General features: G+C 39.9%; 1 protein-coding gene across 1 annotated transcript in view; it reads left to right on the top strand.

Moving 5' to 3' along the window:
* The window catches only part of si:ch211-186j3.6 (neural-cadherin), a 338768-nt gene that overhangs the window by 155381 nt on the left and 164541 nt on the right, over positions 1 to 18846 (top strand). The window contains exons 11-15 of the mRNA XM_037746583.1: positions 462 to 634; positions 2751 to 2918; positions 7365 to 7614; positions 13312 to 13439; positions 13700 to 13886. Of these exons, the coding sequence (XP_037602511.1) occupies positions 462 to 634; positions 2751 to 2918; positions 7365 to 7614; positions 13312 to 13439; positions 13700 to 13886 (906 nt within the window). The remainder of the gene's footprint in view (positions 1 to 461; positions 635 to 2750; positions 2919 to 7364; positions 7615 to 13311; positions 13440 to 13699; positions 13887 to 18846) is intronic.

Here is an 18846-nt window from a genome sequence, read left to right as displayed (position 1 = left end):
TGAAACTTGCAGTAAGAAAACACAAGCAAGTGGACCAAAAACAAGCAAATGAAGAAAACATCTTCACTGTTGAAACTGTTAACTTTAAAAGCTGTATTTAACATTATCCATTGACAAACATGTTCCTCAGATTTTAGTGTCTTCTTGACGTGTTTGTTGTGATGTAACTAAGTTCCATTCTGTTCTGCATGACTTGAAGTGCTTCAGATTGTCTTGTGTACTCTGTGTTCCTTTATGCCACATATTTGTTGTGAAATTGATGTTTTTTTCTTAATTGGCTTATGTTTTATTTGTGTGCAGCCTTTTTTTTTTTTAAATGTGACACGTGTTATCAAAGTCTCAAGATTTTCTTCTCTATTTGCTTGTGTTTTCTGAAGTTACTGACAAATACAGTATAAAAGACTATAAGGCCTCACAGAACTACCGAGGCATAAAGCACACCTCTTTTTCTTCTCCAATAGACTTCCTTCGTGAGGATACAATGATCGGGACAAGTTTCTTGCGGGTGGCAGCTCACGACGATGACTTTGGCACCAATGCAGCTGTCACGTACTCTATGTCCAGTGAACAGCCAGAGTACCTCAGGGTCAACCCCCTGACAGGCTGGGTCTTTGTCAACCAGCCCATTTCTCAGGTAACACTATGTGCAAACAGATGATACCAAACCACTGTTGGGACAGTTACATGATACAGTTTATGTACCGGTCTATAGAGAGGCGAAGTCCCTCCCGTTGCGGTGTCCCCCATGTGACCTTATTTCAGAAAAAAAATATGTACGATAGTCAGCGGTGAGAGACAAATCATTATCAGTATCATTTAGTTTAGTTTGAAGCCGCTCAGTGAACTACATCTCTCATCCAAGCCCCCAGGAAGATTTTGAAGAGGCGTCTGTAACTCGGCAGCTAATGTTTTTTGAGGTGAATCAACTTCCCAGTACGAACACTTGAATAGCCCTTATTTAAATCATTAGGTCCTAAAAGTTGTAAATTGCACTAAAAGCTGAATCCAGAGTTATTTCCCTTCCTCCGATCATGTGAATGAGACCCAGACCGAGGCTGGACCGAGGGCTTGAAGGCGGGGTTAAAGGAAACGGTACTGCGCCTGCTCTATGGGCCCAATGGATGCGGACGATCGCCGGATGATCCAGATACTTTATCACTCGGCAGTCGAGCCATTTTGGCTTCATGCGCCACTGAGCAACTCTCATAGGAATGAACGGGAGCCCGCCTCCAACGCTGTATCTAGTTCTTTTTATACATCCATGCTCTCTTCTCACACAATATACATCATCAAGACTAGCTAGCTAGCCAACTAAGCTATGTTCCTCACACACATGAAACGTAATCTTACCTGATGTGTTTTATGCAGCGACTCCTGGTCTTTTTTCAGCCGGGAAGCGAAAGAAGAAATGGCACAAAAGCACTTTTATGTAAATTATGTAATTTCCTAATTTCATTTCATTTCAATTTTTCAAGAACTCACTCTTTTCAAATTCTAGCAAAGAAAACTTCAGATTGCAAGTAAAACAACCTGCTACTTCTCCTAGTACATGTCCAGAAAAGCAAGTATATTTGCATTCAAGCACTTTATTGCTGACAGTGAGGGGGCAGAAGTCCAGTGGCCAGTGGCAGACTGGCAGCCTGGATATGTGATAATGTCTTCACTGCCTTTGTCTTTGGCATGAGGAGAAATAACATCGCTGATATTCTCCTCATCTCACTGCCTGTAACCCCTCGCTTCACTCCCAGCAAGAAAAACAATCTCGGTGGGAACATGAACAAGCACTAGAGGAAATTGTCACGTATTGTGTGCAAAACAAGTCTGTACCTCAGATGAGTGCCACAATGATCAAGCCCCCCAAAAAAAGCAACAACTCGCCATCTTCGCAGTGCCAAGAGGAATGAATGTCTGTATCCTCAGCACCTTGCATCTTCCACCAACACAGGGCACCATGCCAGTGTTTTTGCCTGAGAGAATGGTTCACACTACAACACATCCATGTTTGAAGATACAAAACTTTTTCCACTAATGAGTACAACTGCATAAAGTATAACACAAGCAGGCAACTGCCTACACGTTTATTTCAGCCTTTGCCAGTGTGACAATCTCGGTTTTGTTAATTGCTAAGAGCAAATATAGAATTTTAAAACTAAAAAAACATGTTGAAAATTTAACTCAATTCATGTGAAAAACTGGCTCTATGAAAAGCAATTCTTTGACTTATGAATTTGAAATACCTTTAAAAGGGCATAATGTGTAAAGAGCCTTCATCACATGGTGCATAAAGCAGCCTTGGCCATGAACAAAATAGAAAAAAAGTGAACTTGTGGTGTCAAAGTTTGTTTTTGTTCTCCAACAAATACCAATTAACCCACACTGGCAGTGCAGACTCTTGAATAAGTTATTTTCTTTAGTTACTTACACAGATGGTTTTGCCTGATTGCAGTGGATAAATCTAATTGTTCCTGTAAGGTTTACACAACTCTGCTATTCCACAGAGGGCCTTGCCCTTTCAATCAATAAAGTTATCTAAAAGCATGTTTGTTTTTACCAGAATGCAGCTTACAGTCAGTTTGTCCCTGCACAGAAGTGTGGAAAATGGATTGCTCGATGATATCTGTGTGATCTAGATTCACGATGTTTATCAGTCTTTAATGAAGCTATAATTATCGCTGCGTCACACTAATCTGCAACATAAGAACACATCAAGTAATCTTCTCTCCTCTCCATCTGTGTTTTTTTTGCCACAGAGGACCTACATTACTAGGGAAATCGTGGCTACAGACGGCGGGAACAGGAGCAGTTCAGTGGAGCTGGCCGTCACCATCACCAACGTGAAGAACCAGCCGCCACAGTGGGACAAAGACAGCTACAGCGTGGTCATACCGGAAAACACTGTCCGAGACACACCCATCGTGGTACATCGGGGCGGGGGTTTGGTTGTTGGCACACATATTATATACATATTAGGGCTGTCAATCGATTAAAATATTTAATCATGATTAATTTTAAAATAATCACAAATTTTTTTTATCCGTTCAAAATGTACCTTAAAGGGAGATTTGTTCAAGTATTTAACACTCTTATCAAAATGGGAGTGGGAAAATATGCTGCTTTATGCAAATGTATGTATATATTTATTACTGGAAATCAATTAACAACACAAGACAATGACAAATATTGCCCAGAAACCTTCACAGGTACTGCCTTTAGCATAAAATATATGCTCAAATCATAACATAACAAACTGAAGCCCAACGGGCAACAACAGCTGTCAGTGTGTCAGGTTTTTCTAGTTTTATATGATACCAGTATCTTCACTCTAGCTTTAAAACTGAGCCCACTACGAGGTAAAAATCGCAATTTGCGTTAATGCGTTAACTTTGACAGCTCTAAAACATATATATTTACATTTTTATTATTATATACATTCTAACTGATATTACGTATTTGTACATTTTTAACATGTCAAAATGGGAAAGGTATTTATATTTTTATATATCTTACAAACTCTGGGGCGGTGGTGGCCTTAAGAGGAGAGAAGCTGGCTTGTCGCAGGTTTGATCCCCGGACCGGCAGGATGAATCTAGGGGGGGAAAGTAAAAAAAGCAGTCATCTGTGAATAAATAAAGGTAAAACAGATGCAAGTGCTTTACATGAGGTAAACAAATGCACAAGAGCTAAATTTAAAACACAATACAAAAAAAGATTTATTAAAGTAGGATAAAATAAATTGAATAGAATAAGACAAAGTTATATACAAATAGACAAAGTAATACTAATAAAACAAAAATGCATTATATTGCAGCCACTGTGCAGCAATATGTTTTTCCAAATACAATAAGAGAAAGAACTATGCAGTAGGTGAATGAATCAATCAAAGGCACAGGAAAACAGCAGGCATCCATACTCCTACAGTATGTTCACGCTGATCTTCCCGCTACAGCTCCGCTGCATTTTTTCAGCTGTATTCTCTGGCTCCAATAAATACGGCTGAATATCCGAGTCAGCCAAAACACTGTAAAATGTATCCTCGTCCAAAAACATCCTCTGCACTCATTCTGGGTTGTCATTTTCGCTGTTTGAAATGCAGCTAGTTTGCAATACAAGCGAAAAGAACAAGGAAGTTCTGTTTTTGAGTGGCATCTAGAGCACTGGTTCCCAACCAGGGGTCCAAAGATCTCAGGGGTTCTGCCAGGATTTGTCTGCTCTGAGGTTGTCAAAATTAGATTTGCTCATGTATAACTAAAATCATAATAACACACTTACTGGATAATTTATACAAAAGTCTGTATATAAAACTACTTGAAAATACATATATTTTTGCTATTTGAAGGCAAAATCTAACAAAATATTCTGCTTCAGTACATATTTGTTGGTCTTTAAAGAACAACATTTCATTGCGTTCAAAAACCTATTTGTTCTCCCGCTTGATGCAAACAAAGGGAGGGCCACACCGGTATTAACAAGGCGATGTAGCAGCAATCAAAGAACACCATAAGTGATATTTATTTAACCACAATAACAAAAAAATCTATTTCGACTAAATTAATTAAGTTGTTACAAAAAAGGATCATGTCATGTATTCTGTAATTTGTCAAGACGTCATCACTTTAATTACGTTGACGAAACTGCCTCATTTAGTACACTGAATCACTTAATTCAAATTGAGGACTTTGTTCAAGAATTTTCATTTTCTTTTTTAGGGTGATGATGTCGGACACCTCAGCTTTTCTTAGATACAAAGAAACTAGGTTGGGAGCCACTGATCTAGAACACTCTAGAGACTTCCAAGCTTAAACAGCAGCCTGTAGTTTTTCCTTGCTTCCACCTACGTCAGTGTTAAATGACGGCCCTGGACGCAGGAAGAGCAACAGATTTTGCAGCTGAGAACTCAGATTTCTGAGTCAGTATAGCCCACACTGAGGAATGTATTGCTTCAATTGAATACATTTACCATCAACACTGATTGGACATCCACATGAAAAGGTGGCAAATCTTCCTTTTAAGTTAATTTGATTTTGAAAATCAAATGTTCAGTCAGTCTTAGTCATTGGTGAGCAACAAAAGAGTATAGCTGTGTAACAAATGTGTGGGGAGCCACATGTTTAGGAACAACAGCTATAGAAAAATGCAGACATTGAATAATTCCATTGATGCAGTGCAGTTATAATGAATCCTGTCAAGTGCATTATTCACAGGCATTGCCTTTTCATGTCACTAACACATTTTCAACTAATCAACAGTATTTGCTAAGGATCTCTTGAAAGCAATTAAGTCCATTAAAGTTGCTGATGAATATTTTAAACCAAGAGATGAAAATGAAAAGACAGGGGAGAGCACTTTACACAAGAATGTGTTTGTGAGATGCGCTGATAGAGCGAGGTGAAAGAGAGCCAGCACCGTCCCCACAGTGCAGTGTATTAATCGAGATGGTAGTTCAGTGTTGATTTGGCTGTTGTGCAAAGATGCAACGGCTCTCAGCGGGTTGTAATAGCTCTACCATGGAAATGTGAGCGTTTTATGGCCTAAATCAGCACATACAGCAGGCAGGCATGTTTGCCAATTCTGCATACCCGATAGGGTGTCTCATTATTGTAACTGCTATGCTTTGCAGGTTGAATGTATACAGCTAGGTCACCCATAGGCAAGCCGCATCACGTCTGAGATGGCATTTTTGATTTTAATTGGGGTGTATATGGCATCAGCTGTGAATGGCCTTTCCTTAATTAGTTTATGGAGAATGCAGAATGAAGAGCAGAGTGTGTTTCCCTTTGATCCCACAGGATCTCAGCGGCTTGTTGTCTAGTCTAACAGTTTGAAACTTACTGCCTTAATATTTTAGTGTTATTATCATGGGCTATAAAACACTTTTTTTTCTATTGGGCAGATCATTTCCCACTATTTAGAATAAGCACACTTCCATTGAAGCTCAGCAGCAGCAGCTGTCCTCGTTTTCTGTCTCTGTCCTTAGGATCATCGCTGGCATTCAACAGTTTTTCCAGCTCTCGAAATTGATAAGAGGAAACTTGCATAATTTCTGTCAAATGCAAATTACTGTCTGTATTTAAGATTGTGTTCTGTTAGTCATCTCTCAGTTACACCATAGAGTGATCATGGGTGACTAAACGGATTCCAAAAGTAAGACAACTAAACAAAGTAATTGCCCATGTCTACATGACCACGTGTATGCCCCAACCCTGGCTCCTACAAAATAATGTTCCCATACAACTAAAGTGCATTCTAAGTTACTTTTCGAGGTCGCAGTTTTGAACATGTTTAAACATGTGGTTAACGTCACATCATGGTTTGGCTTAAAATGACTAAGTTTTTTACGTTATTTAAACTACGGACGCAAATTAAAATAAGTGAACGTTGACTTTAATTTTACACGGGACACAAACCGTGGTCTCCTGGCTGTATTCGTCATTCAAAAAGGGGAAACCGGGAGACTGAGGACAGCAGGTATACAAGCCGTTGTTATGATACATACATGAAACAAAGCGACGTTTGCTGACCATTTTCACACCACTCTCACTCACCACTTAACTTACATCCAATGATCATGTCGTTGTGAAATATCCATGTATTGGAATGATCAGATGAGATGAAGATGAAAAATGAGAAAAGCCTTCTGTGTGCTCCATCCTGACTTTACTCGTTTGCTTGCTTTCCTCACATCCGTTTCTCTTCTTGTGCACCGATTTGCTGAGGCTGAACAGCCAATCAGAGGGATTTCTCTCACTGATGAGCTCCTCGACGATTCAACGTGCTGAATCAGCCAAAAAACCTCCAACACGGGCAGACTAGAGCCGACGGTGCGGGACACACCACAAAATCTAGGCCGACAGACGCTCACCGACGGCCCCAAACTGTCCGACGGCCGACCGTCGGCTTGGTGTGTCAGGGCCTCCATCACATCCATCACACCGACCTCCTCCCTATATAGACTATCATTACGAAACATATTTGTGATACGTCAAAAACAAACATAATCTGTGAAAAAAATATGTTTCCCTCAAAACTTAATTCACATTGCAGTTCCGTTGTATGGGAACATACTGTATATTTTAGGAGACGGGGCTGGTATTCGCTAGCATGGACACAGGACAAACCTATCTGCTGCTGACACCGAGGTTATTTTAGGTCTATATTTTTCTTCACTTCTTGGGTAAGATGACTAACAGAATCCCAGGAAGTCAGGGTAGCTGTCATGTGTAGTGTTATGTTACACCATGTCATCTACAACAACTGCCACGACTTCTCACCGGGACCAGTACTGGCTGTAAACCATCACTAAGTCCCACAGAGCTAAAATTAGTGATCATATTGAAACCTTGAATCCTCTTCTTTGCTCCAAACAGAACATCAAAGCCACCTCCCCTCTTGGGGATCCCAGGGTAACGTACAACTTGGAAGACGGCATGGTCCCAGAGACCAACATGCCAGTTCGCTTCTACTTGACCCCCAACCGAGAGGACGGTTCGGCCTCCATCCTCGTGGCAGAGCCCCTGGACTACGAGACCACCAGGCACTTCATGCTGCGGGTTCGAGCTCAGAATGTCGCTGCTGTACCATTGGCGGCCTTCACCACGGTCTACATCAACGTCACAGGTGAGCCTTTTTGATTCCTCCACCATACGTTACATTGTTTCCTGTCATCATTGTGTTCCTGTGTAATAGTTGTGCATTTCACGTGAATCACGTTTTCATACAATATGTTTTCTTAACACTCCATAACATTAAACATAGCACCATTGCTTAATAAGCACAGTTATTACATTAATAAGTGTAAAATCAAACAAATTGTCACATTAAGGATATATTTTGAAGCTAAAGGATACTGGAGTCAAGAGGATGCTGTTTCAAAGACGCACAACATGTATTTTGGGTGAACACAGAAAGTATTGAGAAGAAACAAAAGTTTTGTGAAGGAATATATATGTTGTTGTGACAGATGAATATCGCTTAATCAACACAAAAAAGTATGTCACGAAAATATCCAATCGTGTTCCTTTTTTATCCAGTTGTGTAACGTGAAAGGTTTTGTAGGACTTCATGTAATAAGAGTCACTGCAGCATACTGACCAGCAGTAGGACTATTTAAGGTTGTTGTTGTTTGTTTGATGATTAATTTTTTGACGGCTGAGCTATAAGCTAATGGTAGAATATAAAAGATATGACAAGATGGGCTTAATGGACTTTATAGAATATAAATAACAAAAACAGGAGCAGCATCGGGCTCCATGCCTATTCAAAGACTGAATGGCTTCGGGACCCTTTTAAGGTCTAGAAGCTCATATATTATAAAAGTGCAATCCCAGAACATGTTACTGACGCACATTATACATTTCCAGCATTATCACCTAATGTGTTTTTGATTCATTACTAATGGTTTGTGAATTCACAGGGCGGCCAACTCTCACACATTGGCCATGAGACTCAGGAAATCAATGCTTTTCACATGCTTTCACGCCACCTGTCCATTTTGTCACAAAGAGAATATATAAATAGCTAGAGTGAAGATACTGGTATCATATGAAATCTGAGGAATCCATTACCAACCATGTCATAATAGCTTGTCGTGAAGGAGGTTAAATAACGCTCCGAAGTTAGGCTAAATTTTGGCGAGGAAAAACTGTCATGGCCATTTTCAAAGGGGTCCCTTCACCTCTGACCTCAAGATATGTGAACGGAAATGGGTTCTATGGGTACCCACGAGTCTCCCCTTTACAAACATGCCCACTTTATGATAATCACATGCAGTTTGGGGCAAGTCATAGTCAAGTCAGCACACTGACACACTGACAGCTGTTGTTGCCTATTGGACTTGAGTTTGCCAGGTTATGATTTGAGCATATTCTTTTATGCTAAATGCAGTACCTGTGAGGGTTTCTGGACACTATTTGCCATTCTTTTTGTTTTTGTTAACTGATTTCCAATAATAAATATATGCATACATTTGCGTAAAGCAGCATATTTACCCACTCCCATGTTGATAACAGTATTAAATACTTGACAAATCCCCCTTTAAGGTATATTTTTAACAGATAAAACAATGCAATTAATTTGCAATTATGCACCATTAACTATGAACAATCATGAGATTAATCACGATTATTTATATATATACTGTATGTATTTAAGAAAATAAATTCTTAGACATACAGACAAGTATGGGCTGATTACCACTTACTTTGAGGTGTTTTATTCAACATCTTATTAATGATGAGTCATGTTTCAGATGTGCATCCTGCCTGTCCTCGGAATCAGAAGCTGTCACTACTTTCTCTGCGCAGAATGTTTGTTTTTTATTTCTTTACTTCCACAAATCGATGGATAGTTGCTTCTCTGTGTGCACAAGAGGACACCGCAGGCTCTATTTTCCTGTAATTTCATGGCCAGGCTCCCTTGGCGCACTTGGGAATGGGTCGGGATCAGAAAAGGTCAAAACTCCAGCAACACTTGTAGTATAAAGAACAACTATATTTTGAGACCAACGCGTTTCGGCTCGTGGTCTTCATCAGGGTCAGGTTGGGATCAGAATGAACGGTCCTTAGGGAGTTTTACACGTAGTGAGAAGGTTTAAGCGATTCACAATTTTTGGAGGAGCTGCGTTAACTGTTGTCAATTTGTCAGTCTCCAACACGAGTGATGTGCAGGATAAACTGTGTAGAATAATTAATCAAAACCACACAACTTTGATGTGCACAGAAGCACGGGGGGTTCTGTGGCTATTTAACTACATACTGATGCTGGTTGCACAAAATATACCCAGCGGGTCTGCCATACGTAATTGTGGCTTAACGGTGCGCAACATTACTCCAGTTAGAGACTGCAGATGGAACAAATACCTGCTGACTTCAGATGGCTGTAAAGAGAGTCACTAGAGTAAAGGGAAGACCTTCAGTGTAGTACTACGAACTGTCATCACAGACAGAGCTTTATTCTGCCAAGCTGGCATTAATCCCATAACCGCTGGTTAAAAAAAATAGCATTATCATGTAGAATAAAGTTAATGTTGCTGTAACAACAATTAACTAAATTACACATATTACCAAACTTCCTTTTTTCATCCTCCTCCTCCTCTTTTCCCTTCATCTTCATCTCCCTCAAAATGCCCGGCCCCGACCCACAGCTGTGCAGCAGCTGTTACAGTAATTATTGTCTATGTGCTTATTGTTTTTATTATTCTTATCCTCCTTACTCAACATGGACAGTGTCACTGTATTAGCTCTTGCTAAACTGCTTATACAACGCAACGGTTGTTCCACAACTGAGGCCATGGAGAGAGAGAGAATGATGAGCATTTGGGAAGAACAGAAGGGTCAATAGTATCGTAGCGCTCTCTAAATCCAGTTGCGTTCTCATTTCCAATTGGAGTCATTTAAAGCCTGGATTGCAAAGCTACACAAATCCAAATTATTTGCAGAGCTCGCCAGCTGTTGTGAGTGTGATGAGTCCCAAGATTGCAACATATATGCTTAACCCCACTGCCCCAGCCTGGGACTCCCAGGGTAGTCGCTCTCTTAAACTCTCTGTTATCTCTCATCTTTGGCTAAAGAACATGAGTTTAATATTTGGTACTTCAAGGTATGATTACTTTAGTAACTCTGTTTCGGTTAGCCCATGGTTACTAGGCTTAAGTCACCATCATTACTACTATGGTGGTGTTTGCTAGACCATGACCTTGCTCCTCAAAATAGCTCTGCCTCCCCTACATGCCTCAGACTCCCCTGCATTTAATCCCCTTGCCACATGCATGCACGCACACACACATGCACGCATACCCCATTTCATCAAATTGGTCTTAATCCAGTGAGAAATAATTAATTCACACAGACCCTCTCCCTTCTCTTGCCTCTCTGTCCCTCTTCGAAGTTCCCCTTCTCCTTTTTTTTTCCGCTCGCCCCTCCTCTCGCTTATCTCTCTTAATACGAAAGCTCTTTGACTCCTCCAGAGGCATCGCGGCTGAGGAAGGAAGGGAGGGAGGTCTGTAATGGATTTAAGGCCCCATTTTTAATTCACAGATTAAGACATTTACTCAGAAGAAAGGTTCGGGGGGAAAAAATGGCACATGGAGCAGCATTAGATTTAATGTGTTGCTCTAGTCAATTCATTTCTGTAATGCAGTTTGACCTGAAATCAACTATGTGGAAATTTGTCTTCTGATTTCCGGGCAAACTTCAGAGTTCACGGTCTGTCTCGCTGGTTCTTGGCACTACCTGCTTTAGCTCTCTGAATAATGTAACTGTCTCTCCTCTCTTGTTATGGTTGAAGGTAATTGATGCAAGAAAAGGTTCATTGTGTGTCCATTATTAATTGGCCTGCATTGGCATGTTTTTACCCTCTTGACACCGACAACGCTTGGAAGAATAACCACAACAGCAAAAATTACTTTGAAGGTATAATATGTATCTTTTCCGCATTAAAATGTCTAAAAACGACGAGACTAGAGTTATATATTGTGTTGAGTTGTGTTATACATCATCCCAAATGTTTCCAACAGTTTTCAAACCTAGAGAAATCCGTAAAAAATGACGTGTCCGTCGAACAGCCTCGGAAAAATACTGATTTTTAGCGTGAAACTTCTTTATTCAGGGATTGTATCGGTTTTAATCACCAGGTTTGTTTGTTTTGGAGAGGAGGAGACATCTGCAGTTCATTTATCATGTCTTCTCCACTAGCAGATCTTAACAGTATACAAATGGAATATATTCTACTCCTTTATTCCAATATTTAGCTGTAGGCTTGCTTCTTGATGAAGGTCCAAAATCAACCACAGTCCAGGATGCTTCAGGGCATCATCGTAAGGAGAACAGGAGCTTCTCTGAAGGCCGATATGCAGCAACAAAAAGCAGCCTTTTTCTTTAAATGTATTCACTACCTTCCTTTTAAGAAGGCTTTAGAAAAAAAGAAATATAATGATTTGAAAAAGGAAATGCTATTGGCACACGGTTGATGTAGTTAAGCCTAGTGGGTGGTGTGCGTTGGTGGGGGTGTGTTGCTTCAGGTACTGGTGAGACATGAAATATGATCCAGGAAGTTCAGTTTTAGAAACAGATCAAAGAGTGTGAAGCCTTATTAGACACCAAAACACTACTCAGCGGTTTATAATACTCTGAGGCAGGAATTTACAACCCTGGAAAGTTCTCACAAAAAAACAAGTCTTTTATCTTTTGTTACAATAGTAACAAGGTAAACATGAAGAATGTGGCTTTCACATTATAAAGAAATAGGAAGGAGGAAAAGGAAGGAAGGAAGGAAGGAGCACTTGCACATGTTCGATTGGCCAGTGCAGTATAATGCTTCATTGCGTTCTGGCGTAAGGGAGTAGTAGTGTTCAAGTTTAGTTTTGTTTTTTGCAGAAGTTTGAGTAAGTAGTAGTAGTAGTGGTAGTATTAATAGTCTTTATTTTAGGGCTGTATGTACCTTAAAGGGAGATTTTTCAAGTATTTAATACTCTTATCAACATGGGAGTGGGCAAATATGTTGCTTTATGCAAATTTATGTATATATTTATTATTGGAAATCAATTAACAACACAAAACAATGACAAATATTGACCAGAAACCCTCACAGGTACTGCATTTAGCATAGAAAAAATGCTCAAATCATAACATGGCAAACTGCAGCCCAACAGGCAACAACAGCTGTCAGTGCGTCAGTGTGCTGACTTGACTATGACTTGCCCCAAACTGCATGTGATTATCATAAAGTGGGCATGTCTGTAAAGGGGAGACTCGTGGATACGCATAGAACCCATTTTCATTCACATATCTTGAGGTCAGAGGTCAAGGGACCCCTTTGAAAATGGCCATGCTAGTTTTTCCTCACCAAAATTTAGCTTGCGTGACAAGCTAGTATGACACAGTTGGTACCAATGGATTCCTCAGGTTTTATAGTTTTATATAATGCCAGAATCTATACTTGTATCTAATAATTTTGTGGTGTTTTGCATGAACTTTGACAGCCCTACTTCATTTCCAAGTAATAACCTTTATTTATATGACTTCTCTGGGAGCTTTATCTATGAAATGAAAGTTGCTACTTGACATATTACTTTACAAAAACGTAGCAAGTTAATATATCCATTAAATTGATAATTTTGCCACCAACAACCACATGTTGGTAATAAACAAGTGTGGGTATTGCTAGATGGATGCTACCACCTAGTGCTGCAGGCAATTTGAGCCTTGCAAAAAGCCCATCAATCATCTATGACGTTTCTATCAAATCCACCACACATCCAGTATAATAGAAACATAATTATTTGGTATATCCTAAGCACCCTCTCTCTTCCTTCTCTAGATGTAAATGACAACGTCCCATTTTTCACTTCCTCCATCTACGAGGCCTCGGTCACCGAAGGGGCAGAATCAGGAACTTTGGTTTTCCAGGTTTCAGCTAATGACATGGACTTGGGTCTTAATGGCAAGGTGAAAACACTCACACATGCACACACGCTGTGGTAAAAGTGGCGATGTTGCTTTTTCAGTGTGGTCACTCAAAAGGGATGTTTAGAACTCTGTTCCTTTTTGAATACGTGCACGCAATTATTTTCAGTCTCCCTCTGTTTTTGATTATCTAAAATGTGTTCTTCCTTGCTGTGAAAATGAGCCGTTTAACAGTGTTTTAGCACCTAGCTCTCTGTATAATTGTGTCTGCCTCAACCCCCCTCCCTTTCCCCGCCGCCCAGATCTCCTACTCCCTGCTGGAGGATCGCAGTGGAGACCATCAGTATTTCCGTATCGACCCGGAGCTGGGATTCATCTACTCACAGACTGTGTTTGACCGCGAGACCAAAAGCTCCTACCTGTTGGAGGTTCAGTCTGTGGATGGCTGGGAGTCAGCGCGGCCCGGCAAACATGGACAGCCCAACTCTGGTAAGTAAGGCTGACACGGCACAGAACAACCTTAAACTGAATTGCTGATTGACCCCTTACCATTCCGCCCCCATCAGCTTTACAGTGATACCTAATTTATGTATTTCTAAGACTGTTTAGGGACCCCAGTATGAAGAAATATTCAAACACACCATTTTAAGATAGACAAAAATAACACATTTATACTGCATTCAAATAACTGCATGTTTTTTGCATGAAGTTAGTTGTATAAATTGGACATGTATGTAAAGGGGAGAGTCGCGGGTACCCATAGAACCCATTGTCATCCACATATCTTGAGGTCAAACGTCAAGGGACCCCCTTTGAAAATGGCCATGCCAGTTTTTCCTCGCCAATTTAGTGTAAGTTTGGAGCGTTATTTAGCATTCTTCCCGACAAGCTAGCATGACATGGTTGCTACCAATCGATTCCTTAGGTTTTTTAGTTTCAAATAATACCAGTATTTTCACTCTAGCTTAAAAATCCGTTACAACTCCTGAAAGACAGAATAGTGGCTGGGCCCACCGGCAGGCCTTCGGAGTGTTAAAGGGTTAAGTTCTTATTGCTGTGGTGTTTTTACAGTTTGTTTACATCTTGTGCCTCAGTGTTAGGATAGGAAAAATATCCGTCAATATCTTACAAAAAGGTGAACCACTTCTGTATTCGGCTACTGCTGTTAGGGATACGGCTTGGCTCGCACATCGGCATTCTGCTTCATTCCAAAGGTGTTGTATGGGGTTGAGGTCAGGGTCCTTCCACGCCAGAAAAACAACAACTTCTCTTCATGGACCTGTTTTTTTTGCACAATGCAATTGTCATATTGGAACAGGAAAGGGTCATCCTCAAACTGTTGTTACTGTACAGAGTTGGAAGAACACCATTGTCTAAAATATCATTGTATGCTGTAGCGTTAAGATTTCCCTTAAAACAGCCCCAGACCATTATTCGTCCTAGTTTGCACTGTGCGTTCAGGCAGGTAGTGTTCTCCTGACATAATTATGCCAACCCCAGCTTCCCAAATAGTGAAGCATGATTCATCATTGCAGCCTAGACATTTGTAGTGCTCCAGAGTCCAATCACGGCGGGCTTTACACCTGTCTAACCAAGGCTTGGCATCGCGCATGGCTTGTGTGCCACAGCTCAGCCAAGGAATCCATGTCGTGAGGCTCCCTGCAAACCACTCTCGAGCTAACGCTGCTTCTGGGGGCAGTTCAGAGCTCTGTAGTGAGTCAGTCCAGTTCTGTGCTCCACTGCCGCACTGCCATTGCTCCTAGGCTGGGCAAACGTTGCAGGGAAGATATTTTACAGACAGACTTATTGGAAACATGATATCCTTTGACATTGCCACATTAAAAGTCTCTGAGCTCCTCAGCACAACCACTTCTGCTGCAAATGTACATTTTAGCTGTGTGCTTGATTTTTTTCTGCACCTTTATTTTTCACATCATTATGTATCAAGTAATACTGCAGTCGCCTAAGTTAAGACTTTTTATGCAATTTTTACATAATTTTGGACCATTATTTTCATACATAACTCCAAAAAAGCTTTAAGACAAAACTTACTGTAGTTGAATAATTATTTTATGGATTACACATATCACAGCCTTCAACTGAACATTGAATTATTCTGGTAATGTTTGCCCTGTAAAATCATATTCTATAAATCAAAAGAGCCGATTCAGAAATCGTTTGACTTATTAATTATATTTGTTCACAACTAAAAAAGTTATGACGGACAGTTCACTAATTATTTTACAGAAGGGACATGAAGGACATTGATAAATTACAGCAGCGTCGTTCTCACCCACCCTCCACCGTGCCGTGCGTCTGCTCGTCTAGATGCTCACCACATTGTTTACACATTGTTTATGATCATACGGCTTATGAGCACAAAAACGCTGGCGCTGTGCCGTATGATTATGAATCTCCCAGAGACCCTGATATGGAGAGGGCAGAGAAGAGAGCCGGCAGCTTGTGAGTAGTGACAGTACGCAAGAAAAAGTCACGTTACACCGAGTAGTAAAATGAAGAAGCGGCCCACCCGCGAGCACCGACTGCACATAAGGAAAAATGCTCAACCAAAGATCACCACCACCAGGCTGACAAGTTGTCAGAATTTTATATTACCTCTAAGATATGATCTGTAGTAGCAGTTCATTTCAAACAAGAGTTAATTAGACTGGTTATTGAATCATTAGCTTTAATGTAAAACTGCAAACAGATTGATGTAATTGCAGAAATAATTTAGATTCTGCTGATATTAGAGTTGTAATCCAGTTAATATAGCGATGGCGGATGCCGTTATACTGACTGAAAAAGAGGACAAGCAGAAAAAAGGGGAGAGAGCTGAAGACAGCTGCTCTGTAGACTTCATTTAAGGTTCCAAATCTTCATTCAAGGCTGCAATAATCTCTGTTTTCCTCTTTCTGTTTCTTTCCCCACATCTGCTCATCTCTCCCAACTGAATGACCAAAGGCCATCTTTCTCTTTCAGTCTCTCTCTCTCTCTTGCTCCATCTCTCCATTTCTCTCTCATTCGCTGCCAGATGAAATGCATACATGCTCCAACGGTAGAATAGAGAGACACGGAGAAATGAGCAGATGTTGTAGACAGATGGGTGGATGGAGAGAGGTGTTGAATAAACAGCAAAGACAGACCAGGATATATTTGTAATAAATGTGATCATAGATTATTAACAGATCCTCTCTCTAGGTTTGGCTCACTACGAAATTTGTGGCAATGTAAACAGAAGTTAAATATTAAGCAGAGCAGAGACTGCAGTGAAGCTGTGTGAGTCATTTTATTTTATTTTTTTCCTGCTTTATGAATATTGAATGAGGTAGCATGAAGACTGATGGATGATAGGCAAATTAACTGATATTTAACACAGATTCACACGTCAAAAGACACACTCAGGAGTATATGTAATTGTAATTGTTGCCAAGCTCTGATATAACGATTACCACAGGGAAATTATCTCACTGTGGCGTGACTAACTTTTTATTCAACAATCTGTTAAACCTGTAATGAAAAAAATCTCACCACATCTTGAAGAGCTGCTGACCTTTATCCTGAAGAGGGCTGAAGGAAAATCACTGCTCTCTGCTCTGAAACCAACAAATAATACAGAAATTAAAATCTGATTTATACAAGCATGGCAACATTCCAGGGTGGCATGTAGTGTTTCTCATTAAAAAGAAGGCAGAATACCAAACTATCCCCTCAGTCGCTGATGAAATGGGGGGATTTTTTTTTTTGTTCATCCAAAAATCATTAATAATTCATTTTGAAATGATAGAATTGATATAAATCTGATTTATCCCCTGACGCTCCTTAAATCAAAGGAAGTTTTTTTCTCTCCTCCTATTCAGCTTCCTTTTGTTACAAATGATCAAATTCTGCTCTCAAAGCTCTGATCTCCAATTAAAAAAAACTTTTTCACTATTAAATGGTTCCAGTCTGAAAATCTTTCCATGATACTGGTGACCATTGATTGAATTGGGTTGGTACTCCCCTGTACCATCTGATTTTACCACCTGGTGAACCTCAGTACTTAACCAAGCTAAAATTATAGATAAATGAATTAGCATCCACTGTTGAAAACAAGTTACCCCACAAAAACTATGGCCATGCGTCTAGTGGCGTAAACCTGGGAGATTATGCGTTCGGTCGTGTGTGTTTATCTCTATGTCTGTCCACGGCTAATCTCGCATCCTACTGGACCCATCAGCCTAATATTATTTGTGCTCATTTATGACTGTTTGCTCAAGGACCTCTTGTGGTTGCAGTGATTAACAATTTTTGAAAAACCTATTTTATTAACTGTTTTATACTGTCATTGACTGCTGACTCCTCACACCTGTAAACCGGCCAGTATGGGCTGCAAGTGATCGACAACTGCTTCGGTAGCAAAAGGCATTTCCGGCAATTGGCGAGACAAAAAACAAGCCCTACCTAGTCTGTTGCAGGCCACATTTTGGTCTTTATCGTGGCTCAAAAACTGGCATCCATTGAAAGTTTTGGTTTAATTTTGAACTGGAGCATCTGCAAATTAATTCCTTACCTGATATGTTATGATCCACTAAAGTTAGGCACAATAGGAGATGAATAAATCCCTGTTTTTGTTATCTTTGCTGCCATCTTGACTGTAAGGGAGCCGGGAGGGAGATTGAGTTAGATTCAACTCTTCTTTGTTCGGGAGGGAAGAGGAGACACATCTGGCAGAGATCTGCACTCTACTAGGTGGACTTTTCTAGTTAATCATATTACATATACTTATGTTTTTATTTGGATTGATTGAAGCCTACTTTAAAATATATTTGTATACTTGACAACTACTTTTTTTTTTTTTTTGGTATATTTATCTTTGATATATGACAGTAAGGTGTTTCATATAATGAGACATTTCTTATTGCTTACAATACATGTAACATCAGTGGTGTCAGAAGCCACAACAAAACAAAAAATACAGTACAAATAAAAAAAATATATACATAAAAATATAATACACTTATGTTAAAAAAAATACTATCAGGGAAGAACATATTATACAGTCTTATCAATCAGTCTTATATAAGTTCAAAAATCCCAAATTTGTGAATTACACTTGTTTCTGTTTTTGTATCCTGTAAAGCATACCTTCATATGAAGCCTTTTTTATCATAGTGTTTGCCCATTCTTTTAATTCTGGAGGTTTGGGTGTTTTCTTGTATCTAAGTATTGTCCTAGTAGCCACTGTGATACCTACTATGATTACTGAACATTCTCCACTTGGTATGTTTTGTATTTTGGGTTCTGTCCCCTAATAAACACAATCATGGAGATAATGTTAGTTTCCTTCCCAACCAGCTTCTCAACTATTCCAAAGTTGTTCTCCAAAAGGGTTGGATGACTGGGCATTCCCAAATGCACTGTATAAAAGTGCCTTCCGACATTTCTTACATAAATTGCTATTTATTAA

Source organism: Sebastes umbrosus, chromosome 2, assembly GCF_015220745.1.
Source record: "Sebastes umbrosus isolate fSebUmb1 chromosome 2, fSebUmb1.pri, whole genome shotgun sequence".
Lineage (NCBI taxonomy): Eukaryota > Metazoa > Chordata > Actinopteri > Perciformes > Sebastidae > Sebastes > Sebastes umbrosus.
Note: the sequence above shows the minus strand (reverse complement) of the source record. Positions and strands in the feature narration are given on the sequence as shown.